The sequence below is a fragment of the Kryptolebias marmoratus genome, linkage group LG12 (assembly GCF_001649575.2).
Source record: "Kryptolebias marmoratus isolate JLee-2015 linkage group LG12, ASM164957v2, whole genome shotgun sequence".
Taxonomy (NCBI): domain Eukaryota; kingdom Metazoa; phylum Chordata; class Actinopteri; order Cyprinodontiformes; family Rivulidae; genus Kryptolebias; species Kryptolebias marmoratus.
In genome coordinates this window covers 9240815-9268557 of record NC_051441.1, presented here as the reverse complement: position 1 = coordinate 9268557, position 27743 = coordinate 9240815, and the positions used below count along the sequence as shown (strand labels likewise).

General features: G+C 42.2%; 1 protein-coding gene across 5 annotated transcripts in view; it reads right to left on the bottom strand.

Moving 5' to 3' along the window:
- LOC108241329 (BAH and coiled-coil domain-containing protein 1) overlaps window positions 1-27743 on the bottom strand; it is a 57162-nt gene that overhangs the window by 7115 nt on the left and 22304 nt on the right. For 2 of the 5 annotated variants that reach the window (XM_017425382.3, XM_037978646.1), the window contains exons 2-21: window positions 22832-23014; window positions 15974-16096; window positions 13544-15829; window positions 12579-12690; window positions 12267-12466; window positions 12002-12163; window positions 10717-10982; window positions 10286-10631; window positions 8017-8964; window positions 6450-6619; window positions 6164-6300; window positions 5883-5996; window positions 3834-3948; window positions 3294-3525; window positions 2959-3153; window positions 1709-1882; window positions 1307-1587; window positions 852-932; window positions 547-676; window positions 327-441 (exon numbers count right to left, since the gene is read on the bottom strand). In XM_017425382.3, coding sequence (XP_017280871.1) covers window positions 327-441; window positions 547-676; window positions 852-932; window positions 1307-1587; window positions 1709-1882; window positions 2959-3153; window positions 3294-3525; window positions 3834-3948; window positions 5883-5996; window positions 6164-6300; window positions 6450-6619; window positions 8017-8964; window positions 10286-10631; window positions 10717-10982; window positions 12002-12163; window positions 12267-12466; window positions 12579-12690; window positions 13544-15829; window positions 15974-16096; window positions 22832-23014 — 6370 coding nt within the window. The remainder of the gene's footprint in view (window positions 1-326; window positions 442-546; window positions 677-851; window positions 933-1306; window positions 1588-1708; window positions 1883-2958; window positions 3154-3293; window positions 3526-3833; window positions 3949-5882; window positions 5997-6163; window positions 6301-6449; window positions 6620-8016; window positions 8965-10285; window positions 10632-10716; window positions 10983-12001; window positions 12164-12266; window positions 12467-12578; window positions 12691-13543; window positions 15830-15973; window positions 16097-22831; window positions 23015-27743) is intronic. The other 3 variants (XM_037978644.1, XM_037978645.1, XM_017425384.3) reach the window with 3 other exon arrangements.

Genomic DNA, 27743 nt, shown 5'->3' with positions numbered 1-27743 from the left:
AAATTCCTGTTTTTGTGGTTGAACTTTAAAACTGCAGTTTGCATTTTAGAAGCTTGAAAGGTTGCAGTAGCTTCTGAGATGACTCATAAACTCAATTTTATTTTGGACTAAATATCTGCAGAAAAAGGCCAGTTTATGCAAGTATTACTTTGTTTTGCCCACATGAACAATAACCAAAAACATGCATTAAATAAGAAAAGGATAAAAGTTAAATAAGATCTTCACAGTAAGGTTGAAGTAACCCACTATTGAGTTCTACTTTTCAGTTCAATAAAAATAATGATAGATGACAAGTAACTGGAAGAACACCCTGACTGTTCACTTACATGTCTGGGATCTCCAGAGTGTGGACCCTGGCAGCATAAAGAAGCTCATCCTCCTTCGAGATCAGCACTTTAAGTCCATCACATAAGAGTTCTTTGGTCAAGACACAGTTGGGAACTACACAAGAAGGAGCAGACACCGAAACAAAATCTTAAACGTTACCAAATACAATCTTCTGCTTTAAGGTTTGGTACAGCATCATCCAGTTTGATCTTTTCTTACATTTGGGGCTTTTCTTGTTGTGTGACGGACTGCGGTCCTCATCCTCCTCTGAGAAGCTGCTACCGTCCATTTGAAAGCCCTCGTCAGCAGCAAAGCTCTCCAGGAGACGACTCACTGCTCGTCCAAATGGCTGCAGAGTATACCAGGAAGGCAGGACAGGCAGGAAAACAAATGCATGTGAGTTTTTAAATCAAACATAATTGTCGAGATTTACAAAATGACAAAACCAACTCATAAGGATCAAACTAGGTATTATCATAAAGAGACATCACACATACATTTACATGTTTTCACATTAGTTTTACCTGTTGGTCCTTGTTTTTTTGTCCCCTGATTCCCTCCTCACCCTGTAAAGTTGAGGCTCCGACTGACCAGCAGCTTCTCCTCTGATAAAGAGAGCAGGAAATTAACCAGAATGAGAGGTAAGAATAACTTGTCTAAGTAGTCAAGTTATAGAAATAACAAGAGAAGCAGAGTAATGTGTTGCGTGTGCACAATTCAGTTTGAATCATATATTTAATCAAATGAATGTAAGAACTGTTTTTCTAAGAATCAAATTCAAAATCTTACTAAAAATATTTGGTGTTAAGTTATTTTAAGAGGGTTTTTTGCATGGTTGCTTTAAAAAAGTTCCATCGATTTGGCTGTTCAGGCCAGCTTCTTCCAGAAGTTTACAATTTTTTAATAATAAATGTTCAGTTTTGCCATCTGAGAAAATGTAAGCTGTATCAGTGGTTGAATTTAATGCTAATAATTCTACCTTGTTGATTATTCCTCTCAACATGGTGTTCTTGCGCGTTGCCCTCTTTAACCTCTCACTGGTTGTTGGGAAGGTGGCCATTCCGATGCTCCTCCTATACCGGGTGCCTCTTGTCCCGAGGCTGCCCCACCTGGATTCTTTTGACCTGGGTCCACATGATCTTCTTGTGCCTTCAGGCCGTTGGTGTTGGTGGTTTTTGACTGCAGTAGCCAAGGCCAATCTACAGGTGTTTTTTTTCCTGACTTTGACTTCCCCCTCTGCTATAGATAGAATCTGGGATCCTGTGAGGTTCAGTTAAAGAAAAATTTTATAAACTCACCAGAAAGTAGGAGGTGCAAAAACAAAAAAAAAGACAATGTAAATTGATGGCAGCTTTGTTGACTTATCAACAGACAGCCTCACCATACAGTTCCTGTCTCTGCTTTTTGTTCCTGGCTTTCTGGTTGGCCTCTAGTTTTACAACAGACGAAGGACTGGGGCCTGTCATGGAGGAACTTGAAGTGATGTCTCTGGGCAGTTTGGCTCTGTAATCTTGACCTTCATCAGTCTCATAACTGCCTTCCTCTTCTTCATCATCTAATGGTAAGAGCAAACAATGCAATACAAATTAGGTAATTTCATTTCATCTCAGCTCGTTAAACCCATTCCTTTTAGTCATTACTAATAAGAAAAGTTCTTTAAATTACAGTGCGCTCAGTCATTTCCTAGGCACCTCATTATTATTTGTGTAAATAGTTTAACAGGTTATGCAGCTGATGCATGAAGTGCTTAGCTTCAGTGGTATTTCCTGGAGTGAACCTACATGTTACTGAGAGTGAGTGTGCTTAGAGTTAGAACTAATTTGTGTGTGTGTTTGTTGCAGCAGCTCTTTGACCCGGCCTGCAAGTCTCCAGGGCTGTCAAAGCCTCTCACAGCCAAGTGTCCACAGCTGTGGCTGTACATCAAACCCAGACCAGCCAGCAAGGCCAATCACTGAGGTGTTGGGTGTCCATGAACACTCCAGTCTGTTACAAGGCATTCATCATCACCTTTTAACTCACCTCGGGTTGCTTTTAAAGTGTTGTACAAATTATCAAAATAATTTATGTTCATTATGTAAAGATTGCTCAGTTTGAAATCTCATTGTGACTCTCTTGTCATGTAATTAAGTCCGGTTTTGTTTGTTCATTTCTTTTTTTTCCTGAAACATGTCATATGTTCTTTATGCTCTGCACCTTTTTTAATCTGTTCTGGAAAAGTAATTTCAAAAACCAGAAAGCTGTTAAAATGGTTATTGTGCTCAAGAGCTAGTAAATAACTGAATTCATGTTTAACTTAACTTTGTAAAACGTCTGTAGGAACACACAGAAACTTGATTAATGACCAGGAGTACTTTTTGTTAGTCTAAAACATGCCACCTATAATGTGTTTTGCTTCCTGACTCAGAAACCATACCCCTTCTTCCTTCCTCAGCTAATCCCAGCATTTTTCAGTTTTTAAAAGCACCTCATTTTCAAGTTTAAATTTATTTGTGTCTCTTCCTTACAACAGTTTCAAATATTTACTTGATGGGGCAAATACATGTTGCCAAGATGAAAAGCATCGTGGATTTTTGCATGCTGTGACCAGTTTTATTACCTATCATGCCCAAGTCGTGGTATTCACTGCCTCACCTTGTTCAGAAGAGTAACTTTCTGCAGAAGAGCTCCGATCATCCTTCATTGTTTCTGGCCTTTGACCACGCTGACTTTTTGTCCTTGGCAGACTCTGGTGGGAGGAACCTTGTGTCAAAGTGTTGGACCCTTTTTTACTTCCATGATGCATCTGTCCAGTCCAGCTTTCTTGGAGAACACTGTCCACACTGGCTGCTGAGCAGTGAAACAAACATTTATTTTTTTAAAAAAGGTGAGCATTACATTAGTGAAACTTTCACCAATGTGAGACTAAGAACAAATCATTGTGCTATAAGGCAAAAAGGACAATCAGTACAGTGAATACCAGTGCATACCTGTATCGCTTTGTGCCCCAGACTCTCGCCTGGATTTGGCTTTGACTGCACCCTGGCTTCTGTGTCCATGCTTGGGGTTGGAGTTGCAAGGTGAACCTTCCTTGTCCCTGGAGCCTGTTCCTGAGAGATTCCTTTTAACCTGGGCCTTCTGTTTGAGCTGAGCCACATCACCAGCCAGCTTGGAGCTCAGCACACTGTGAACACTGCTTTTTCTGCAGCTCTGTGCTTTTATCTGCAACAACAGAGAGACATGAGAGAGACAGAGAAAGCCAGTTACACTCCCGGTTACAGCAGTCACAAAAGCTTCAGAATGTCAGCCCCCTCATTTGCACATACACATGGAGGAAAAAAAAAGAATAGTAGAAGCCCCAATGAAAGAGACATTAATATGGAGAGCAGCGGATTTGACTCCTGAGGGTAGCACCTAATTAGAAATAGTGTGCAACAAAGGAATATATCAAATGCAAAGAAACAAAGAGTGGCCTCTTTCATTTCTAGTTGCACAGAGGACAAAAGGGAGCAGGACAAGAGGACTCTGACCTGTGTGCTACTGAGATGCTCAAAGCCTTGACTGGACAGCCTCTTCCTCCTTCTTTGAGAGTCTCCGCCTCCTCCTAAGTCCTCAGGCAACAAGCCAAGCCCCATCCCCATTGACCTGCCAATCAAAAACAGGCATTTATCATAGAAGAACGATGGTTTGAAAGAAAGAAGAAAGGTAGCTTATTGTAAGATAAAAACGGAGATGAGTCACCTTCCTCTGGGATCTAATAACTTTTCATTTTCTATATGCTTAACATATAACAGAAAAGGCACAAAGAGAGATCAGTGTCTGAGCCACACACTTAAAAAACTGATATCTAACAAGGAGCCTTGGATGGTTCGAGGGCAGGGTGGTATAAGAGCCATTAATGCTTCATAAAAAGAGTGAGTTTGTGGCCCGTTGAAGGCTGCTGTGAATGTTTTGAAGGCAATGCATTTGTATTCGGCTGTATGGTTTTCTTTCCAAGTTGCCTTTTCATATCACTATGGCACAGTCTTTCCCCTACACTGAGCTGCATTCGAGGCCAACCACTGACACAGTACCTCTCTTTATTTTGTGGGGGGAGGAGGCTTTTGGGGTTGAGCATACAGTAGCTAATTAACAGAATTGATTAGTAGAGTTTGCTTGGAAGCAGTAATCCCCCTTCCCCACAAAAAAACAAAAACAAAAAAAAAAAATCAAAGGAATACTACAAAGCAACCCAGTCCTCACAGGAATAATGAATGCATGCATAAAAACAAAAAATGCTTGTATAAATGCTCCCACAGCTGCATCCTTACACATTTGTAGAAGCTGGGAAGCTTGAATGGATCTCAGCAACTCAGATATATACTTACAGTGGTTTAAGTAAATTAAAGTATGAACAGAGATGGTAAAAAAAAGGTTTGTCCACCTTTAACCTTCAGCTGAGCAAAATGTGAATGTCTAGAGTGGCAAGTGAAGTATAGGCTTTTATAGAACCCTTCTATGCAACACAACCAGTCCCTGTTAGTGTCATTTTTTAACACATACATATCACAGACAAAGAAAGCACCCTTAAAGACTGCCTTAAAAATGTAGACATGAAAGTTATTCAGCACATCAGTGACACTGTGTAGTTTACTGTATTCTGACCAGTGCAAATACCCCACTACCACCTATTTTCTGCACTTAACTGCAAGGACTCGCCTGTTACCTTTTCATTTGGGTGTCATTGTCACCCAGCATCAGCATCCAGCATTTGATCAGTGGTTGCTTGGTGAGGGGGCAATGGTACAATGGTTGGATGCAGAGTCAAAGTGACATTGCAGAGGGACAGCTGGGAACACGGTGGACTGTTGCCCAGAAACCACAACAAGAAACGAAGTGAGAATAGAAGATGGAGAAAAAGGAAATGCCACAAGGTGACATGTGGAGCCTTAAGGCTCTCCAAACCCTGATTATATGGCTAATTAAAGCCTGTTTGTAAATCTCTTTTTTGTACCCCCTGGTTTTTAGTCCCCCAACTAACACCACCAAATGGTAATGCAGATCAGAATTTTTTTTTTTATTCTGCCGTTCTTCCCCTCTGAAAGTTGTTTTTTATTATTATTCTTAAACATAAATGTAAATGCAAACTTATCTCTTATCTTTTAATTGCACTGACTCTCAATTGATTTGTTCTGTAGACCCTTGATGACCCTGTGTGGCCATGAAATCAATGACTTGTCAAAGGTATGCTGATGACAGATTACATTGATCACCTCTTAAATTCCCTTTAAACCAAGTTTAGTAAAACTTACAATAAACTATTTAAATACTTCTGAAGGTTTTAACTAAAATTTTACAAAATGAGAGATTTTTTGGTCACAAACAGCTTATTCATCAAGCCTAAATACCACCAGATGCAACTGACAGATTATACTGTTAAACCAAGTCTTATTCAATTAGTAATGTTCTTAAAATGGCTCATCATTTGCTGTTTATGCCAATGTGAGACTGTCCTTTTATGCCAGTAGAAAAGACAGGCTTATCATGCAGGAGTTGACTATAGCCTGCAAGCCAGCAGAAATGGGCTGACTGATACTCACTTGACTTTTCTTTGGCCTTCACTTATGGACACTGGACCTGTGGTAAGGGTGGGTTTCCGCTTCCTCGGCCGCCCTGGCCCTCGCCGTGCAGGGCTGCGAGGGGTTTCCTCCTTCCTGCATAACCAAGAAGATGTAAAAATACTACAAGTTTCTAAGCTTGAAGGTGATAGAAAGGAATCCTCTCTAAAACTAAAAGCATATGTTTTAGTTTTTATTAGCTTTGACATTTTAGACAGCAAAATTGTGGTGCTTTTGGTAAAAAGGAATACAGCCATGCTCACTGATGATCATGCTTCCTTTGAAGTTTGGCCAGCTCTTTTTGCTTCTCTTTGTAGCGACGCTGTATCTCTGCTAACTTCACACGCATTGCCAACTCAGGACCGTCCATTGTTTCCATGCTAACCTTGGCTGGACACACCTAGAGCATACAATGTTTTGAAGTTACAAAGCTGAAATGAAAATACATTTTATGAAATATTAATATTTTTGAATAAAGAGTTATTGGACTCCCACAGGATTTTTGGATTTTGAAAGATCAATATGTGCACAAGAGAGTTTTAATCTTACTGGCTCATTGCGAGGTGTCCAGCTGCACTTTCTGCGTAAATTGAGAACCCTCCGAGCTGGGAAGTGCCGCTCCGAACCAATACTGTTGCTTTCCTGGGATCCCAACTCCAAGGCACGGGCTGTAGCCAAGGTAGCAAGGCTTTGGAGGTCAAACAGGAGCCGTTCTTCTTCTGGAAGGAAATAAAATAAATATATACAATAATTTATTTCACAACAAACCTGTTTGAGAGATGTTACCACTGTGCACAGACACATTCCTCAACATGTGCTTTAAAAATATATCAAAATAAAAGTAGATACAGTATATGGGTGTTTGTGCATAAGAGCACCATGTGTCTGCATTCAGCTTCAAAACCTGCGTATTTAAAACATGTTTTTCAAATTCATCTTGTAAAGTAGTAGGTAATTGGCAAGAAAAATAGTTTTGGGGAAGCTGTGTGCTTTGAGTTAATATAAAGAGGCAGCAGCATATAATTACAGAGGTCATAACAATGTGAACTCGCCAGATGCTGCTATATCTGTAGCCATCTGGGCCAAAAAAGTCCAATATTGTCTCTCTACCTTTGACATTATCTTGACTATCTGCCATTAATAGACTGAGCTATAGACTAAATAACACAAATCACAGCTTAGAAACATGACATTCTGTTTACCAAGTAACACTGTCTTACATCTCAACATGAATAAATAAAAAAAACACTGATTCTTCTCACTTCGCTTAGCACTTGTTTTGGTAAAGACTATTGTTGTGACTCTAAACCGACATGTGTCACTTTCTTCAGCTGTCAACAGCGTGGCATCATGAAGACAACATCACTTACTCTGGCATCAAGTGATGCCCTTTTTATAGAACCCTCTTGTGGGAGCAGTTAAATGCATTAGGATGTCGTGGTAAACACAAAACATCCTTTTGCATGAATGAAAAAAAAACATATGGTACTTTGAAAAGCAAGAAAGCTTTTAAAGGCACTTTAAACAATAGGGTCTAATTAGCCAGGCAATGCTCCAGGGTGCTGAAAACATGCTCTGCTTTTGTGATTGCACACCAACTTTTGGTAGTGTGTTGTGTTTGGAAGAGAAGGAAACAAATTGCTGGGCCTCTTTTTGTTTAAGAGTTTGTGCTCGTTTGTGGATCAAACAGCTGCAGGATGGAGAAACAGTGAAATAACTCCTTATACTGGACCTGAGAGAGAAGTATAAAAAAAATCAACCCACTGCTACTTTTTTCCTTATTCTTCTGAGAACCACATCTTTGGAGCAGCCTTTTAGGAAATAAAAGTGCCATTAACATGCTATGGATGGGCAACCACAGGCAGGAGTGAAGGCAATCTCCCTGGGGCATGTTAGAATCTACCAAAGGTTTTTAAAACCAGTATGAAAAGTTGAGTAGCTGGAAGAAAAACACAGACCAACAAAGGCTAGACCTGAGTGGGGGAGTGGGAGTTTATCTCAGTGGATAGAGGAAAGAGACAGCAAAATAAATCAGAGAATCCCATATAACTTGGTGGAGTGTGATGCTTTGTGCATGTCAATTTGTGTGTGACGTGAAAGACCCACTGTCGCTCACCTTGGCTTTTCCCAAAGTTGTGCTTCATCTGCTGCAGCTCCAAATCTGCAAGCTCACTCAGAAGCTCCATACCCTGGTTGGGGGTGCACTGGGATGGCAAAGCTGATGGCGTGCTATATGGGTACAAGGGAAATGGCGGTACATCTGTGCAAAAAGCAGCAGCAATCAGCAGCTCCAGACTCCAGTAACAGGGCACAAGGGGCTTGTGGGGCACAACAACAGATTCCTCACTTGGGCTGCAGGCGGAAACCGAGGCTGGAGAAAGACACAGAAATTCTACTGAGGCACCATCAGCAGTCATCTTGTTCTCGTGCTGGGGCTCACTATCCTTTGGTCCCTCTGGGCATGGACACAGCAAATCCGTGGCAGCAGGAGAAGTTGGGTCAAGCTCTATGATGGCAGGCAGCTCTTGCTCTCCAGGCATGTTGACATTTTGATCATATCCCACCTGACTGTCCCCACCCGCTGTCTCATCATCATCTTCCTCCTCTAAAGTAATGACAGTTTCTGGCCCATTCGGCTCCTCTGTTGAAAGGGGAACCAAACAGGAAGTTGTTTCACACACTGAATGCTCAGTGGGGGGGCAAACTAGCACATCCTCATCCTCAGCTGAACCCTGTTCACCTGCCTCCTCCTCTCCAGGCACATAGTTGGCTGCTGTCACTGTTGTGACCTCCACCTCCTCCCTCTGTTCCAAAACCCCCTCAGATACTCTTTCCTCCTCTTCTGGCTCCACTTCCTTTAGTGGGAGTGTCCCTGAAAGGGGCATGACTGCTACTTGGCAGTCTAACTCCTCCCCCAGGCTGGCAAGAGACTGGGGAGCATGCTCAGCTGGTTCCACTTGGATTGCTTCCAGGTCAGCTGGCTCAGCCAGTCGAACATCCTGCGGGGAGGGTCCACTCCTGTAGCTCATGGCAATGGATGGGTAGGTGTATCCAGGAGGCAAGTCTGGAAACAGAAAACAAGTATAGGTAATAGAATCATCAATAGATAAAAGGATCAATTACAACTCAAAGCAGAATTTTCCTAATGAGACCCTGTATGTTTTTAAATATATTGTGCAAAAAAAAATTAGAAATCATAGTCAAAACCTAAATATTTACTAAATAAACCAGTGGTTCCCAACCCTGGTCCCCGAGCAACATTATCCTGCATGTTTTACGTATTTCCCTACTCTTCAGCAGGGCTTCAAGTTCTACAGAAGCCAGTTAATCTCATTTATTCAAATCTGGAGTGTCAAAGCAGGGAAACAAGTACAATATGCAGGATAATGTTCCTCAAGAACCAGGTTTGAGAATCATTGGACTGAGATAAACAACTTTCACTCTATGGTTTCATGACATGACTGCAACGACAAAAACCTCACACGCAAACTAACTGAGCAAGCTGCATTGCACAATAACACAATAATGTGCCTACACATTGACATTGTAGGATCCTTGGAATGCCTGCAATGCTGTAGGTTTAAACAGACTGCTGCTGCCTGGGCAACCTTCCACTTGACACATACTTGCTAACTCAGCTCTGTGACTACCTTCCTTGTCAGGTCAAAAGAAAAATAGCATCAATCAACTTTATCCCCTCAATCCACCTTGATCATTTCTCACATAACACCAATAGAAAAGCCATTTCTGGTTCGTCTTGAGAGTGTTGCGTAAAAGGGGCTAGACAAGAAACATGTGAAGGTAATGAAGTAGTACTCGCCTTGATCTCCCAGCAGAAGGAGGTGCAGAAAACTCAAAGAACTTTGTGTGTGTTGCATTTAAAGAGGGCCAGACCTTTGGTTTATCAGGCAGTCTAATAATTCCTCTGGCATGTGAGAAATGTTAGCCAGACATTATTAATGATCAAAAGAGTGTAGAGCCTGTGTGGAGAAAGCCCCAACTGAGGTGTTTCTCAATCATTACCAAGGTAACAGTATTCTAACGCACCAGGCATGGCCAGCTGCCATTTTGCTCATCCTTGAGTTTAATCATTTGGGGACTTGCCAGAAAAGCTACCCACACATTTTACCACAACACTTGCTGGAATTTAAAATCATTCAAGAGTGACAATTCTGGTTAGAATAATATATCAAAGGTAATATATACTGAGTTTCTTTTTCAACTTTAGCCTATCAACGTGTTACTTACTTTGTCTACTCTGTGTTACCTATTATTATTGTCTTTGATGGGCATGTTACTGTTATAGATATTCCTCAAACTAAAGTTGCTGCACACGTTACATCAAAGGCAGCTGAAAAACTGTAAGGATTATTTCTCAGATTTACCAGGCTCCAGAGACTCTGGGTATTCTTGCAGGGCCTGTCCCTTGCCTCTCTTGTCTTGGGATTCGGTCCCTTTGAGCATCTGTGGTGGAGCAGGGCTGATTGCAGGAGAATGAGGGGCAGCTGCCACAGGACTGGGAGCAGGGCAGGGTGTTGACGGAGTGCTTCTGGGATGTTGGCGCAGTGAGGGGGACTGGTAACAAGGGGATAAGTGAGTGGTGCAGGCCCCAGGGGGTGAGGCATTTCTCTGTGGAGGGTTGTAGGAGTAGGCCTTGGCAGGTTTGGATGTTCTTGGCTCTGAAATGAGTTCTTCTAGTTCATCCGATGGCTCATCTGGTCTTTTCTGTATCTGACACATCAGAAGCAAATGATTTTTGTATGCACATTTATTATCATAAGTGCATTATTGACAGATATTTTGGCTTGATAATCACCTGTTGATTGTGAGTGGCTTGATGTTGCATGCTGTGTTCAGCTCTGTGTTGCTGCTGCTGCTGCTGCTGCTGCTGAGGCTGAGACTGTAGCTGTTGTGACTGGTGACTCTGGTGCTGATGCTGGAGCTGTTGGTGCTGTTGGAAAGCATACAGCTCCTGTTGCCGTAGAAACTGAGATCGGGAGTATACAGCAGGATGTTGCATGTGGGAGGGTGGGCCCCGCGCACCATACACAGGGGGCCACAGCCCTTGCTGCTCCATCACATCTAATGAGAAATGGAAGAACATATCTTAGAACACATACAGACATTCAGCAAAAACATTTTTTTTGATTTATGCATCATCACTCTGTGCAACACACTAGAATACATTAGTGAACAGAAAACTCCATATCTATCATTATATACCTTCCAGACAGCTACTCTCAAACAGCAAAAAACATTAGGGATCATTTAAAAACTATCATATTCACATTTTATAGCAACATCTATCCTTTCAAAGAGTGAGTTTGGATTTCACTGAGCAACATCTCCCCCCAGGCAGCAAAAATCCCACACTCCGTTCTGCTCAAAACAGAAAGCAGTTTCTTAAGAACTACTTGGAGAATTTTGGAATGCTGAAAAAAAGGATATGGCAGAAGTAAAATGAGACCAGAGGATAATGTTGCAGATTGATTAGAGGTCAAACTCTTCACTGGGAATAGATCTGTGTCCCACTGAAGCACTCACTGTGGCTTTAACGCCAAGAAGTCCACCCAGGTCCTACCAGAAAACCAGATTCCTGCGTCAAAGGGTGTGTGTCTTTTCTTATTACCCGGATTTATGAACACTTAGAATTCTAAGTGAGACATTTTACTGCAGATGTTGCAAACTTCCATTGTTGGACACATGTAAAATGTTTGAGATTGCAAGCAAATAGATTAAGTTGTGCTGCCTGTTAACTCTAAATCAACTTTAAAAAAGTATCCCCCACGTCAACACTTTCAGTCCCCCTACTGCGAATGTCTAATGTGATCCACTAATAGCTTTGTATGAACTCTAATGACCTGAAAAACACTATTGCTGTGGGGCTTAGCAGCTGGAATTCAGGAGATATTTGAATTGCATTTCTATGAACAAACCAATGTGTGGGATGTTTGTCAACAACATTCTTAAAATTAATTTGATTAACAACAATTTATTTATGTTATGCTTAGATTATAAAACTTGAAATATATTCAAATTAGTTTGAAACATTTTTTTTTATATATTGTATTCACAGATGATAGAGTAAGAATATGTCATACCCAGGTGATGTGTTGCAGGATGGGCGGGAGGCTCAGAGGGCAGGACCACCAGCTGAGCAGAAGGGTCCTGAGGCAGAGGAAGGACTGGCTGCAGAGGGCCTGGCATGGCTGAGGAAAATCCTGGAGGCAAATTCTGGTGCAGGGTTGTATGACCTATGCCTGCTTTACAAAGACAATTTTCAGAGAGATTACAAACATTTCTAATCACATGGAATGCCTTTAAAGCCCAATTTTAGCATTTATGTTTCCAAAAGTATCTTCTTACCATAAGAGTGGCCTGTCATCCAGAGGGATGGACTTCCAGTTCTCGGCATCCAGTGATGATGAGCAGAATGTGCAGCAGGGTCTCCTAACTGGCCCGACTGGAGCGACGTCCCACCAGAGACCATGAGATGAGAGGTGAGGTCACCATGGCAACTGGTGGATGGGTGGATCCTTGCAAACTCCACCCTTTCTTTATTGTCCCTGTCATCGTGATGTGGCAAAGATACAGTTACAACCTGCAGAGTGTTTTGTTTTGTTTTGTATTTTCCTAATAATTCAGATTTGATTGTGGCATTGGGATACATTTAGTCACCTGATGTATGCATCTCTGTCTCTGTCCAAGCAAGTGAGGCCCATTTGTTCCTCACTCATCCTCTTCCTTTCTTCCTCAGTGGGATTTGAGGGATACATGGAGCGGGGCAGTCCTGTAAGATGAATGTTAAGTGAGTTGAAATGTTGATGAAGTGCTGATTGAATAGCAAATTTTTTAATATGCATTTTCTTTTACTCATTTATTTTGCATTGAGTACCACTGGGGTACTGTTGGTGTCACGGTAGCCTAGTCCTGCAATTTGACAGGACTTATTACTATAGGGGGAGCTAAAAAAAAAAAAAGATTGTGGTATGTTTTTCTGCTTTGTCAAAACAGTTCATCCATCTCTCTTCTGTATCCACATTGTCCTGTTCATGGTTAAAGCAGAATCCAAAAGTCAATGGGTGAGAGGCGGGGTAAAGCCTAGACAACCTGCCTGCCTATCAAAGGGCCAACGCAGAGACACACAATGATGCATGCTTAAACGAACACCTCAGGTAAATTTAGAATCATCCAACTCTAGCATGCATCATTTGGAGTGAAAGAAAACATGCAAACTTGATGTGAGGTGACAATGATAACTACTGCCCTACCACACAGCCCTTGCCAAAAAATATTTGGGATAATAAACACATAAATGCTGTTTTTAATTGTGATATTCTGAGCATTTATTCCAAGAAATTTAAATCTAATATTAGTTTAATGCTTTAGATCAAAATTACTGAATATTATAAAATAAAAGCAAATTTTTGAGTTAAACTGGTTGTTACATCAAATTTATATGTATTGACTAAAAAAATAAAGTTTATCTTAATTACTACAAAAGATGCTATTCATTACAAATATTTTTAGGCAATTGAGGTTTTAATGTCTCTTTTTCTATTATGCTTTCATAATTTTATGCTTTTATGCTTGTGCTCATGGCATGGTCTTTGATAAGTCACTGATGCTTTTGTTTTTCTTACCTTTCACAGAGTTTTGTACTCTTCCCTGACGGCTGTTGGGGTGACTGTCTGCTGAGCGACATGGGGGCTCCCTTTGTCTGGCTACTGCCACAGCGATTCCCACTGGTGGCTGCCGCACCTCACTCTCCCCGTGACCTGTATCCCCCATTTCTCGACTCCGTCCACTGTAATCTGAGCGTTCATTGTCAGTTGGACCCTTCCTAGAAGGTAGAGTCTGTTTGTTGCCTTGTAGGGCACAGCTACCCCCTGATGGACCTGATTTGAGATTTCCCAGCCCCCCAAATGGAGTTTTCTGAGAGAGGAGCAGTGGCTGTTGCTGGTTGCTGTACTTTAGCAGGCTTTTCATGGCACTGCTTTCACCCTGAGTTGGACCTTGGGGATCAGGTTGCTGCTGCTGTTGCTGACTGAGTGGAGGTGCAGTTTGGGGTTGTGGAGGAGGAAGGTTCATCCCTGGTTGCTGTTGCTGTTGCTGTGGGTGTTGCCCAGCAGAGTTCCCGAGCTCCATGTAAGACTTCCTCTGCTCCTCCTCAGAATGTGACATGTGATGGGGAGGTCTCATGTTCCAGGGTGGCACTGGGGGTTGCTGGTGGTGGTGCTGCCCACTGCCATTGCTGTAACCATAAGGAGACATGTCCATCTTAGTTTTAAGCTCTTGAGAGTTACTCTGGTTCAGCTCAGCAGGAGAAGAAGCATCTGGACCAGGTCGGACATGTTGCTGGTGGAGAATCCTGGCTACCTTTTGGCCATCTCTCTGTAAAGAGCAGCTACCTCCAGGACCATGGGCTGTTCCAGTCCCACTGTGTTGCCCCATGTTTTTACTTCCGAGTGGGGAAGAGTTGGGCGGGGGTCCTTGATGGGAACAATCTCTATAAGGAGAAGTGTTGACAGAGTGAGGGACAGAAGTCCCCGCCTTTGGTCCCTGGGACAAGGAAGTTCTGAACACATCCAAGTCCACACCACTGTTGATACACTCAGCACTCCGTGATCGTACAACAAGGTGCTGTTGTTGAGAATGTGGTGGCTTCTGTTGTTGTTGTTGTTGTTGGGGTGGTGGAGGAAGCTGTGATGGCTGAACATGTTGATGATGGGCCTGCATCCAATCAAGAGCTTTCTCTGCCTTTCTATATGGGTGTTGTTGTTGTTGCTGTTTTCTGTGCCAACTACTATTGTGCCCACCTCCAGCACTCTTTTCTATTGTTTTGTCCTTGGTATTGCTACCTCCTCCTCCACTACCCATACCCTGGCAATCAAGGTTACCAAGCTGGAATGGCCCACCAGACTTGTCTCCTAAGTCTGCTACAGATGGCACAAATGTTGGCCCAGTGACTTTAGTTTCCCGTCCCACATTGATTGTACCCCTCTCTTGTGAAGCAGGGTTGGCTAAAGGAGCAGGTGGGGGTGGGCAGAAAAAGTCTGGATGGTGGTGTGTATGATGGGAATGATGAGGGTGGTGTGGATGGCTGGGGTGGAGTTGAAGGCAATGGAAGCCTCCTGGGTGAGCGTGTGTGTGGGGGTGAGCATGAGGATGGGGATGGGTGTGCGCCCCTCCAGTAGCAGAGCCCATGTGTAAGGGTGGGGGTACAGAGTAGGGCAGAGAGTGGTGAAGTGGTGCTGGACTCCGTTCCAGACAGTCAGAGGGTTGTTCACTGATCCTCATTTCCCCACTTATCCCTTCTTTGGTACAGCGACTACTACCATTACAACCCATATGTCTGCCCTGGTTTACCCCCGCTTCCCCCATAGTCCGAAGAGCTGTGCTGTCTCCACCGCAGCTGGACATTGAGACTTTCGTCCCTGTTGTAGTTCCTGCATCTCCATTTTGCATCTTTCCATTGTGCAAGCAGGCACTAAGGGGTTTGCCTATAGTCTGAGAGTGCTCCTTGCTGTACTCCATTGTGAGTGATGCCTTGTGCCTCTCTAGGGCCCGACTGTTAACGTCTTCTAATGGCAGCAGGTGCTGTAGATAGTGCGGCTGCTGCTGATGAGTGTGGGAATGGTGGTGGTGTGTGGTCTGAGGTGTCTGGTGGCTGTGGTGCTGCTGTTGTTGCTGTCGTTCTTTAGCCTCCTGTTTGCTACTGGATCTCTCCTTGTCCTTGACAGGTACAACTCCCCTGTCCACAGACCCTTCTTTAAGACCCTTGTGTACACCTGTCCCTATTCCTGGGTCTCTGTCTCTACTGCAGGACCCTTGAGAGTGTCCTGAACCTGTCCTGGACATTGGTGGCAAACTGTGGTTGGCTGAGATTAGAGATGGCTGGGATGGAAGACCCCGCAGATAGAAGTTCTCTACAAAAAGAAATGCAGATCAGAAAAAGGCACATATATGTGTTAAATACATTTAAATTAATATTTCTCATGAAATAAGACCGTACTAAGTTTTAATTGATTTAACTGTCTCATTCCTATACATTTCATTCTCAAACAATTCACCTTTTTGCGTGTCATAGAAACGGTGCTGCCCATAAAGAACGCTGCTGTTTGCATGGTGATCCAAGTGGCTCATTGGGAGGAAAGTGTGGGCCAGACTCCCTGAAAATCGAGGATATCCTGGACCTTAGAGATAGAGAAGGAGGGGGTTCATAAGACATGAAAACAGCCACTGTGATGCAGTTATACGCAGTAATCCTTTGGGCCTGGTGCAGCTGGTGGTGTTCATAAGCAAATAAGTACTGGCTTTGCCTCTGTTTGCTTTTCCTGCCTGATTTTAGAATGCAGATAATTAAAGAAAAGCTTGGGGATTGGTGTAATATGACATTTGTCTTTGAGACATATGGCTTATTATTTATCTCCCTCTGAGAACCAACGGTGGCATCTACATACATCTGAATGGAGTGATAAGAATGGATTTGAAGCTCATGTTTAACAGTGAACAGAGCTGAATGACTGACCTTAGTGACCTAGTTAAGGGGTAAAAGGACGTTTGAATGTTGGGCCTGTAAGCCAGTACACCTGGGCTCATTACATCAAGCCCATCTGGAGGACATTTAGACCAAAACCAAAGAAAAAAAATCATTTTGAAATAGGACACTCAAAAAACACAAAGGACTTTGAGAGTGGAGGAGAGAGAAAAGATGGACTGAGATGAAAGCCCATCGCAATATTAGGACAAGCATCACTATGACAACACACTTCCACTGCAATTGGGTAACCGTAGCCTCTAAACACATCAATGCAAATTAAATTGTATAAAAAAGTATTTTACCCACAAAAAATTGGTTTAAAAATAACCCTATGTGGGAGAATGATCACAGTGCTATAGAACAAAAATGACTGTTCTACATTAAGAACCCTCTGCAGCTAATAAGATGCAAAAAAAACAAAAGATGCAAAATTATGTTTGTGCCATGATGCTACAAACAGGCAAACATCTAGGCATCCATTTTGTTTACCAGTTGTTGTTTTTTTCCTTTACTGGTGCATCTCCAGCAGTCATTGTGCTAAAGGTGGGCTACACCCTGAACATACTGCAAGTCTGTCACAGGGCCACATAGAGACGAACAACCATTCACACTCTTTCACACATCTAGGGGCAACACGCATGCATGGGGAGAACATGCAAACTCCACATAAAAAAGGCCAGGAGGCAAACCTGTAATCTTCTTGCTGTGAGGCAACAGCTCTAACCACTATGTCACAATGGCAAACAAAAATTAAACCCAGTTGTAGAAAAAAAAAAAGAATTTAGACAGAGCTATTAAGTCTTATTTTTTTGTTTATTTTTCTAATCTAACCAGTTGTAGAGAGGAAAAAAGTCAGACTAAGCTATAAAGTCTTGTTTTTGTTTATTTTCCAATGACAATGAGCCATTCAGATGGGTGATCTGCAGCCCACCAGCATACAAGTATTTGTATGACTTCAAAGTTTTGTTGTAAATTGCAGGTAACTCACATCTCCTTTTCCCCAGTTTTGCACCTGTCTCACCCTCTAGTCTCACTTTCCAACCCAAGAAACAGATAACAGATGGAGTGGAGGAACAAGAGGAGGGGGCGGGGGTGAGGTTGTAATTAGGCATTCCTCTGTACAAGCTAAAAGAATGACAAGCATATTTCTCTTGGCAAGCTTGTGACCTAATCCAGGACAGCACTGATGGAATTTGTTTCATTTTTCTGCAGTTCTAAGTGTTGAACTTCTCACTTTCTCCTGGTGGAACAATGCAGCTGGCGCTGTGAGCCAGCTCAGGAGAGGGAGGAGTGTTGTGGTGGGCTTAATGACCTTGTCTCATTGCAGCCTCTGCATCCTCCAATCTTAATTAATGAAATGCATGATGAGAGGGCAAACAGCCCTGCAATAACGCAGGAGGTGCTGGTTTCTGAGGAGGGCAACGGGGTGATAATTGCATACTCTCGCTTTTTCTTTGCTTTCTCTTTCACATGTTTTTTGCTTTCTTTTTCCTTCCCCCCTCATGCTTTTTTGCTGTCATGATTAATAGGCACACACATTTATGCCAATTCATCAACTAAGGTAGGAGGGTGAGATCCTTTGTTTAAGAAGACATTTTTTTCCTTAGACTTTCAGGAGGAGAAAAAGACCAGAACGGTTTCCAGTCTTTATCCAAGCTGGGAATAAAAGGTCTTTTTTTTTCCCTACAGCAGCATGTTGTTTGTGAGCGTGACGATTGACAGCGTAATCCCTTTTCACAGTGTGGTCTGGCTGTGGCCGATAATGCCAGCCCGCTCAGTTTCAGCGTGCTCTCCAATGGGGCGGCAAGAGGGGGACTGCTGGGCACGGCAGAGCCCATTCAGCCATTAATCTGGTCAGGACAAGGGAAGCTGCTGCTTCTGCTTCTGCTGCTGCTGCAGGTGATGTGAGAAGGATCTTAGTTTAGTCTGCTGACTGCACAGCAGCATCGCTCCTTTTTGCTCCCTCCACGTACACACGCACACACAGAAACATGACAGCATCAGCAAATAAATGACAGAGGGGAGTTTGCAGCACATGCCCTTCTTTCTATGGGAGGAGTAAAAGGAAGAGGCAGAGCAAACAGAGCTGCATGCCAGGGAGGGATTTCCAGAAGTTCTGAAGGTATTTCTCAAAGCCCTGTGGGGGAGAGAAGCAAGCTAAAAAAAAGAGGAAAAGAAGAGGACTGGGTATAGAACCACAGAAGAGTTACTAGGAAAATAGAGGGACAGAGCAGGACATGAGAAAACCAGGGGAGGAGGAGCAGAAGGAGCTGCCTGTCAGGTCTGCTAATTGAGAAAAAAATGACAGAACCATCAAGACACAGAGAGGGAGGAGAAGAGGAGAGGAGACGAGAGATGCTTGAAGGAGGGGCAGTGCTGTGATGCATCTCTTCAGGTTTGACTAATTAAAAGGAAGGGATGCAGGCTGGCACAGGAAAGAGAGAATGAAAGAAACAGGCATGTTGCTGAGAAGGATGTGTGTGTGTGTGGGGGGGGTGCCAAAACCCTACAAAAGGAAAAGCAAGCAACTGCTCACAGAAGGAAAGATGGACAACTGAAGATAGGCTTAGAGAGGCGTATCAAACAAGAGTGGATTAGACAAGTGTATGCAGGCAGTAGGGTTAGTGCATGTACTGTATGTCTGTTTGTGCGAACAGAGATGTGAGACACTGATTATTTTTTGGCTAAAAGGTGAAGAGTAATTTAAACCATAGCAGACTGGCTCAGGCCTTTTAGAAGCGTATTGTTTTTTTAAGCCTTGTTTCTCTCCTCACTTGATTGAATATAAATATTTCAAAAACTCAGTAGTCCGAAAATACATTCACCAAGTGTTACAAATAACATTTTACTTTTGTTAAAACAATCACCATAACCCCCCTACTTCACACAAACACACACACACACATTTCAAGTCAGCAGAGAAACAGACATTACCATGTGGTACATGTGATGGCTGTGACAGTATTTGAAATCTGAGTGACAATCTGAGAGACACAGATCATGCCCACACTAATGTCTGTGCCAGTGCAGACATCACAAACAGATTTCAAAGTTCATTCTTTATTCGACACTTCCATTGTAATGTGGATTGAGGAAAAACAGATCTTTTGATTGTCCTTTTTTTTTCACCAATGTAGGAGCTGAAAATCTATAAAACAAGATTTTTTTTTGCATTAAACAATCAGACCTTTGGGGGGCTTACAATGCAGATGCCATATTTTCATTTCAAATGCATCCTTGACGAATACACTCTTTTACGAGCCATACTCCTTCCTCTGAATGTTTTCTGAAGTATTTAAAGTTGCTGTATCAATCTCTGTTTCTTCTGTTGTTGCTCTCTGCAGTTTTTGCAAACTAATCAATGTGTGTTAACATAAAATGCATCACAACCAGTGGGAAAGCTCGTAAATTATCTTGCAGACAACTCATTAAATCTTGATCAAGTTCAAAATGAAGAAAAACGTATGTTGCACTTAATTATAATTTTTTTGTTGAGTTGAGTTATTTTTTTCATCTTTTTAGCTGTCTGTTCTTGGTGGTATGAAAGCATTATTTGCTAAGTTCCTCTCTAAATAAAAAACTGTAGGCACCACAAATACAGTTGTCCTGATTATAGCACCCAAATAAAAAACATTTTGGAGGACCAGAAAAAGGGTTACAGATATTAGACTTAAGGAAAAACAATAATTAAATCCCACCAAAGAAGAACTTATCCAAAAAATCCATCCATCCATCCATCCATCCATCCATCCATCCATCCATCCATCCATCCATCCATCCATCCATCCATCCATCCATCCATCCATCCAATTTCTTTATACGTCTTTTTCTTTCCAGGTTATGGGGGAGCTGCTGTCTGTCTGCAACAATCATTCTGTGGACATGTTGCAAGTTCATCACAGGGCCACATAGAGACAAACAAAACAAACAACCATTCACACTCTCACTCACACCTAGGAGGAATTTAGAGTTACCAATTAACCTAACATGCATGTTTTGGGTCTGTGGGAGGAAATTGGAGTACCCAGAGAAAACACACACATGCACAGGGAGAACATACAAACTCCATACAGAAAGGCTGGGAGGCGAACTGGCAACATGTCACATAAAATATTTTTGTGTCATAGCACTGACACCAAAGGACACTACGTGTGTATATCTGAGTCTCAGAGATGCTATCAACTTTGACAAAACAGCAGCATCTGCCATCTGTGAGAAGAACACAACGATCTGATGGGTGTATCTTTGCTTACCGTGTGCTTTGGAGAACTAGCATTAATTGAAGATTTAGCATTTATGTTTCTTTACTTCTCCTAAATAAAACATTTAGGAAGGCATTGTGCAAACTCTGTATGCATCCAAAGATACTTTATAATTGTTTTCAGATTTGATTTGTCTTTTTTCTTTGTCTCCTGATCTCAAATATGTTTATGATTACTGCTATAAAAAGAAAACAATGCACAAGCAAACTCTTTAAATCAGCCATCTTCATGTTGTTGTGACAAACTATGAAATTATAAATGAGGTACTTGATATTTTTAATCTGTAAAAAATAAATGAAGTAACTATAAAGGGAAACATTAGAAACAGCATTCTGTCTAATGACAGATACAGTATATGTCTGAAACACAAGGATCACAACAGTTTCCGACTTTAATTTTGAACTTCTACTTTTGGATTTGCATGTAAGAAACCGCTTAAAAAGACACATGGAGGGGGTGTGGGGGGGAATCCACAGCATATCTATGAGCTTACAAGTGAGACACTAATGCACCGACACATGCAGAAAGTCAGTGCTGGCTCTGTTGCCGGTGGGGTGCTGCTGACACCCAGAGAGAGGAGGCGAGAGTCTGGGTAATTGCGCTGCGCATTTTGATGACTTGCTTTTTATGCAAAACAGGAAAAAGACAATGTGCAATTACGTTGAGGAGGGAACAGCTGAATGTGGTTGATGAACAGTCTGGATTCAATCATGCTCTTAGTGCGTTATATGCAATTAAACTGTAATAGAGATAATGGCTTCCATTGCCAACTGAGTAATAATCCCAGTCATAATCACCTCCATTACTTTTATTAGGCTTGGCATTGTCATCATCACTATCAATATTATTTTTTTCCTCACAAAAATAAAGTGTTTGACAATGAAACCTTAAGAGTAAAAGGTAAGACAAACATTTTCCCTTCAGGGTTTACAAAATGAGCCTGGAGGGAAATGTTTCTGATTGAACTGATGCTGAAGTTGATCTCTCATTTGTGCTAATTTGGCCTTTCTTCGTGTTGATTTGGAAAGTAACAACTGTCAACTGACTCAGCTACTCATTGCTGGCTGTGGGGAAGTAGTTATAGGTGGAAGTACAAAAAAAGTTGTGGCTGAATTACCTAAAATAGCTTTCTGTCCTTTAAAAACAAAAGTGTACATTTGCACAAAGGCAAAAAGAGTGAATTTTTCATCAGATTTACATGGTCATGTGTACATATTATTCTCAATCACTGTAAAATTTATGCACGTGCACCAACCTGCATTTTACTTCCACCTTTAACTTTAAATATACAATTCTAATACATATTGAACAAAGAAACACTGGTTGAATCACACCTTAAAAGATGGATAGAGTTAAAAGATAGTGAATAAAAAGCAGTGGAGTATAAACCTTAGCAGCATTTATCATTTGTTTTGGTTTGTAACTATATGTTACGGCAGTGTGCTATGTGAGCAATGGTGTCTCTTTGTGGACTAAGAGTTACAAAGATTATAGGTTAAAAGGCAAAAAAACCTGTCCCAGAGGTTGTGTACATCTTTTTATTTAACAGAAAACATAACTCTACTTTTTTCCTGCCTGACTTCCTGTTTGTAGAGATGTCAAGTGTTAAATTTAGAGTGTGTGTTTATATTGGCCTAACTGTGCACATGTTTGAGTTTTGTAATGCTTGGTGTTGGGTGGGAACCACCCTATTAAGCTGTAATGGAGACGCCAGCATTGCAATCACTGCAACTTTTTGTTGGCCCACATTTACATGTGCTGTTTCATTCGCTCTGCAGTGACACTCCTGCTGACATGAACTGAATACTGCAAGATTCCTCGGCTGAACTTTTGACCCTGAGTCCATATCCAGAAACTGTGGCAAGGCGCTCCATCCCAAACATGTTAGAACTATTTTTGGTGCACAAATAAAAGAGTGGGAGCCCAACCAAGCAAGCCAGACGATTATAAGCTGTGCTTTAGAGGAAACCTTAAATAGCCCCAAAATAAGCAACATCAGAGTAACAATACACCATGCAAAGCTCTGTCTGCAGTACTGCCAAGACATGGATATCGCCTCATTCGGATGATGTGGTCAGGTGATAGGGTGAGGCTGTGTGTCTGTGTGCTTGTGTGATGTGAGGTACCTTCATGGGAATGGGGAAACCAGATTTGTGAGGCGCTGGAGTGAGGTCCGCCTCGGAAGGAGGGTGAGGAGGGCGAAGAGGGTGGCCGGGAAGGGTGAGGCGGGTGGGAAGGAGGGGAACCCAGACTACTGGCCAGAAAGGTCCCCATGAAGGAGGCGGAGGAATTGCCCATCAATCCGCTGCCTGCATCACCAAAGGGACAAAGGTGAGGAGAGAAAAAAAACAGATTTAAACCATGAGTGTGACCACAAATTTTAAGAAATTACATTAGATCTACGCATAGATGTAAGTGTATGGCGCCAACTGGCTCTTTAAGGTGGAATCATCAAGTCGGAAAAAAATGGAGAATGGGTGAGAATGCGTGTGAGAGAGAGTGTGAGACTCTCCTCCCCCTTCACTGTCAGCAGAGTCCTCTCCCCTCGTCTTCTCTCCCCTCACACCAGCTCTCCCAATGGGCAGACAGAGGTCTCATCTCACAGCTGAGTACACACTTTCTCAGGCTCTCTCCCTCTTGCTCTCACACACTTTTGCTCTTGCTCCCCAGTGTCCCTTTCTCAATTTCTCTCCCTCCCTCCATTATCTTGTTCTCTCCATCTCTCACTTTCATGCCCTCAATCTCTTTTATTGCTTTGCTCCATTTCACCTCCACTCTTTTTCTTTTTTCTTTCAGTCTTGCATTTCTCAGTGTGACTATAACAGTCCTGTTTTCTTCTTTCTTTTCTTTTTTTATGATTCTATTTTTTTGTCTTGCTCCTTTTTCTTCCTCCTTACTTTGCTTTGTCACAATAGCTATTTGCTTCTATTCTCTCTCCTATTCTGGCGAGCAGAAAACACCATGTCCATGCCTCTTCGAAATCCTCTTTGTCTCCTCTTTCCTTTCCTCTGTCCCTGGTTCTTTCTGACACATAGCATAGCTTTGCTTTGTTCCTCACTATAATGATGGCACCAGCAGAGCAATCTGTCCCTGGCTGGCTGAACCTTGTGTTTAACAAGACTATGATGAGTAATTGACCATTTGTAGCAACGCCCATGTGACTGGGGGCTGATTGTCTATTATCCATTGCTGGGCAGGCAAGAGAAAACACACTGATTAACCACTGCTTAAATTGCATTCCCATTACGCGCCCGCCAGTGCACTTGAGTGAGGGGCCCGAGTGCCCAGCTCTTTGCACATTCATTTCCCCAAAGTGACACCACCATGAAGTCTCATGCATATGTATGAATTTGTCTGGATGAGAACACACATGCACATTTATTCTACATGCACAGCAGTAAAAAAATACATAGGAAAGAGTTATTGTAAAAATTAATTATCCTTGTCTTATGATAGCTGATCTTACAAGGTACGCTGCATGACTTGACTTCTTTTAACCACAAATCCATTCTTTTTGAGACTGTGAGAACTGTTGTCTGGAAGTCTTAATCAGCCAGGCAAGGAATGAGTGTATCCTCTATTCAAGCAGGAGGGATAAACAGACTAATAATCAGTCTTTCTCTTGTGCCTACATAAAAATGCGTATAGCTCATAGGCCTGAATGTAGGAGCAAAGTGTGGTGCACATGGGTGTTGAATGTAGGCGTGGATACACATTTTTATGCATTTGAGTTACATTTTGCACTTCACCCTCTGACAGATGAAAGTCCCTTGTAATTGTCAACTGTTTCACTTTAAAAACTACCATAAAACTAATCCTGTCTTTGTTCACATGATCTCCTATCAGAAACTCATGAAATCAGCTGATATTTGGTCATAAATATAAATGTATCATTTTTTAGATTACCATTTAAAAATATTTAATACTTACAACTGCACCATGGTACAATTGCTTCAGCTATTTTTAGAATTAAGTAATGGGAAGCATTGTGAAGTAGCATGGCAACATACAACAAAAAACACACTTCTCCTTTTTCAGACCCTATTCCCAGCTCCTTCCTTCTCTGCTGCCACCTCCTATTACCCTGTTCCTGTGGAGCCCTCTTGGCACAGCTCTGTGGACTACAGGGCGAAGGAGGTCAGGGGCAGCTAGGGGGAGTGGATTATGGCCAGCGTGCTCACCAGGCATACATCCAACTTCCATCATTCAGACACCTTGGGCGGCTGTATGCCACCACCCTCCACACTGCTCACACTCGTGCCTTTCTCCTCTTTTTGCCTGTTGCCCCCAGGAACCCCAGCTTTCCTCGTCGCCTCCAGCGCACATAAATCAGCTAATCCTCCTGCATTATTAACAGCCATGCCTCAGAGAGAGAGAGAGAGAGAGAGAAGGAGTAAGAGAGACATAGAGAGTGACAGAGAGTGGCCATGAAGCTCCTCTTAAACTGAGAGAGGAGAGAGTTTCTGCCAGAAAGTCAAGTAAAGAAGGACATAACGTAACAATGGGCTGTCCAGATGTCAGGCAAAGACATCTGTAAAGTTTAAGATGGTGTTAGGGAGAAAGGAGACTGAATGCAAACATCTTTAATCTAATAATAGTTAATGTCCTTCCCACATCAACTAGATCAGACTTTTCAGTGCTCCCTGTCACCTGCATTGGGACAGGCATTTTTTTTTCTCCCCAGTCTCCAGTGTAGGAGATATGCCTTGCTAATGCACTGGTCCTTACTACTGTCACGTTGGCAACTTACTGACAATAAAGCTAAATCTAATTTCTTAGTAATACTCCTTTCCCTAGGTTTAAACTGACCCAGTCTACACCCATTCATTTGAAGAAAGGAGAGGTAGTGGTTAAAATATTTCACTACAAAATATGACCCCACAGTAGATCGAAATCAATGGTCCTATTATGTAAACAGGTGTGACATGTTTTCATCAGTTTCCATATGCCATGTAAGTAGATATCCTTGCAACAGAGATTGGTATACAAGGTTATTGTTCATGTTTGTTATGAGAGATGGACAATTATATTAAATGTATGATATCAGTATACATCAAAATTAACATCATAATTGTAGTTGAAATAATAAAATATTTTTTAGTTTACAATATATTTCCATTTGTATGTTACTTTGCTAGTACAGCTCAAAGCGCTTTGTCTCATGTGCATCACACAAAAATCTGTTTTTGACAGACAGATAGCCCAAGCAGAAGCGCTGAGCGTCAGCACTGCTAAGTTATATACCACCTCTCATATTGTTCTGTGATGCCGGCTGCAATTTGGCTTTAATCCACCAATAAAGCTGGCCATTTTCTGGCTTGATTGGTAGATTTGTGAACAGGCAAAGACATCTTTTAAAAGAGAGGGTATGTCTTTATGGCTATACTGCAAAACCGTTTTGTGAAAAGACCTAATGTACGATACTGGGTAAATTGAAAGTATTCTCATACCATTGCTGTCACTAGGAAGACGTCCCATAATGCTGTTTTTGAACCACTCAAGAAGTGTTGCTAAGAAAGCACATACTTTGTAAAAGTAGTGTTTTGGTGTTGAGGAAGATTCAGTTTGGATGCCAACCTAAGTGATGCTGAACAGATGGTGGAATGATAGAGAAATGATGACTCCAGCACTAAATAACCATTTATTCAGAAAATCTAATAACTGGTGACATGAGTTCAGGAAATTTGCCACTGCTACACCTGCTCTTTCTAAATATTGTGTGCTCATGATTAATTTTTTTCTTCTAAAAGTCCCATATTTATTTCTCTAGGTCTCAGCGGCCCCAGCAGTGCTCTTGTATAGGCTCTTAAGAAAATCAGTTCATGTGCATCCTATTCAGTTACAATCCTTGACATCAATGGAGATTAATCCTATTATGGAAATAAAGCAGAGGGGATGCTGGGATTGTTGAATTGAGGAATCCAGCCTCTTTCCATATCTAAACATCTCATCCTGTCATCACACTTATGTGGTGCTCTGAAAACTTGGAATCTGCAAGAACTGACACAATAATTCAAATACTGCAACACAGACCTGGAGTTAAATAGTTCCGCTCTTTTATTCGGGTGTGGGTACATAGGGTGAAGGAGACCAGTTTGTGCCTAATAACAAAAACACACATGCATGAACACAGCAATGTGGGCCCAAGCGGAGGCCTCAAAGAACAGCAAGGAGTGAGCAGCAGGCTGGAAGGCGGAGCAGGAGCATGAAGGCCTGGTTGCCATGGGAACCGAAAAGAAACGGTGCTCTGGGCAAGTAGGCATTACAACAATAGTGGGCAGATGCGCCTGGTCAGTGTGCTGCTCAGCAACAGAAGCCATCTTTGCTACCATGAAGCCCCTCCTAGGCCACAGCTGGACACACACCCACTTAAAAACACACCTTCCATGGAACTTAATCTGGCTTTAATTGTTAAGCTGCAAGGAGGGGTGTGCCATCTTTTTGTCCTGTTTGGGAAACTAATCTTCTCTGTTAGCAACCCTACTCATTAATATAACTCAAGGCTGAGTTGTTGTTTGGTATCTTAACAAGGAATTACACAATAATAGGATGTAAGGGGATTCATCTAACTGTGGGCCAAGAAGAGATGGGTAAAAAAAAAAAAAAGTTGAGAAGACATCAAGCATCCACCCACAACATGTTGTTCTTTTCAATGCTTGGAATCACACCAAAATTTCCTCCTTAAGAAACACACATCCTTTTACACTTGGGCTCACAGTTACACACACACAGCTCTGCAACTATACAATTATTTCACCATGCATCAGATTTCCTTCTCTGCTCTTGATAAACGAGCCAAGGCAGCCTTCAGCTCTCTCTCTTATTTTTTAGACAGCTGCCTGAAGGGACGGATGGACGGGCCGTCTAGACAAGGACACTAGACAGACAATGAAAGGTGAGAGTGATGGTGACAAGAGGAAAGAGACAAAGAGAAAATTGCAGGTGTGGCTGAATGAACCTGCTCTCCACAGCTCAATGATCAGCCGGTGCCAGAGAAAATAGGCCAAAAAAAGTAGAAATGCCGGCGAACAGAAACGC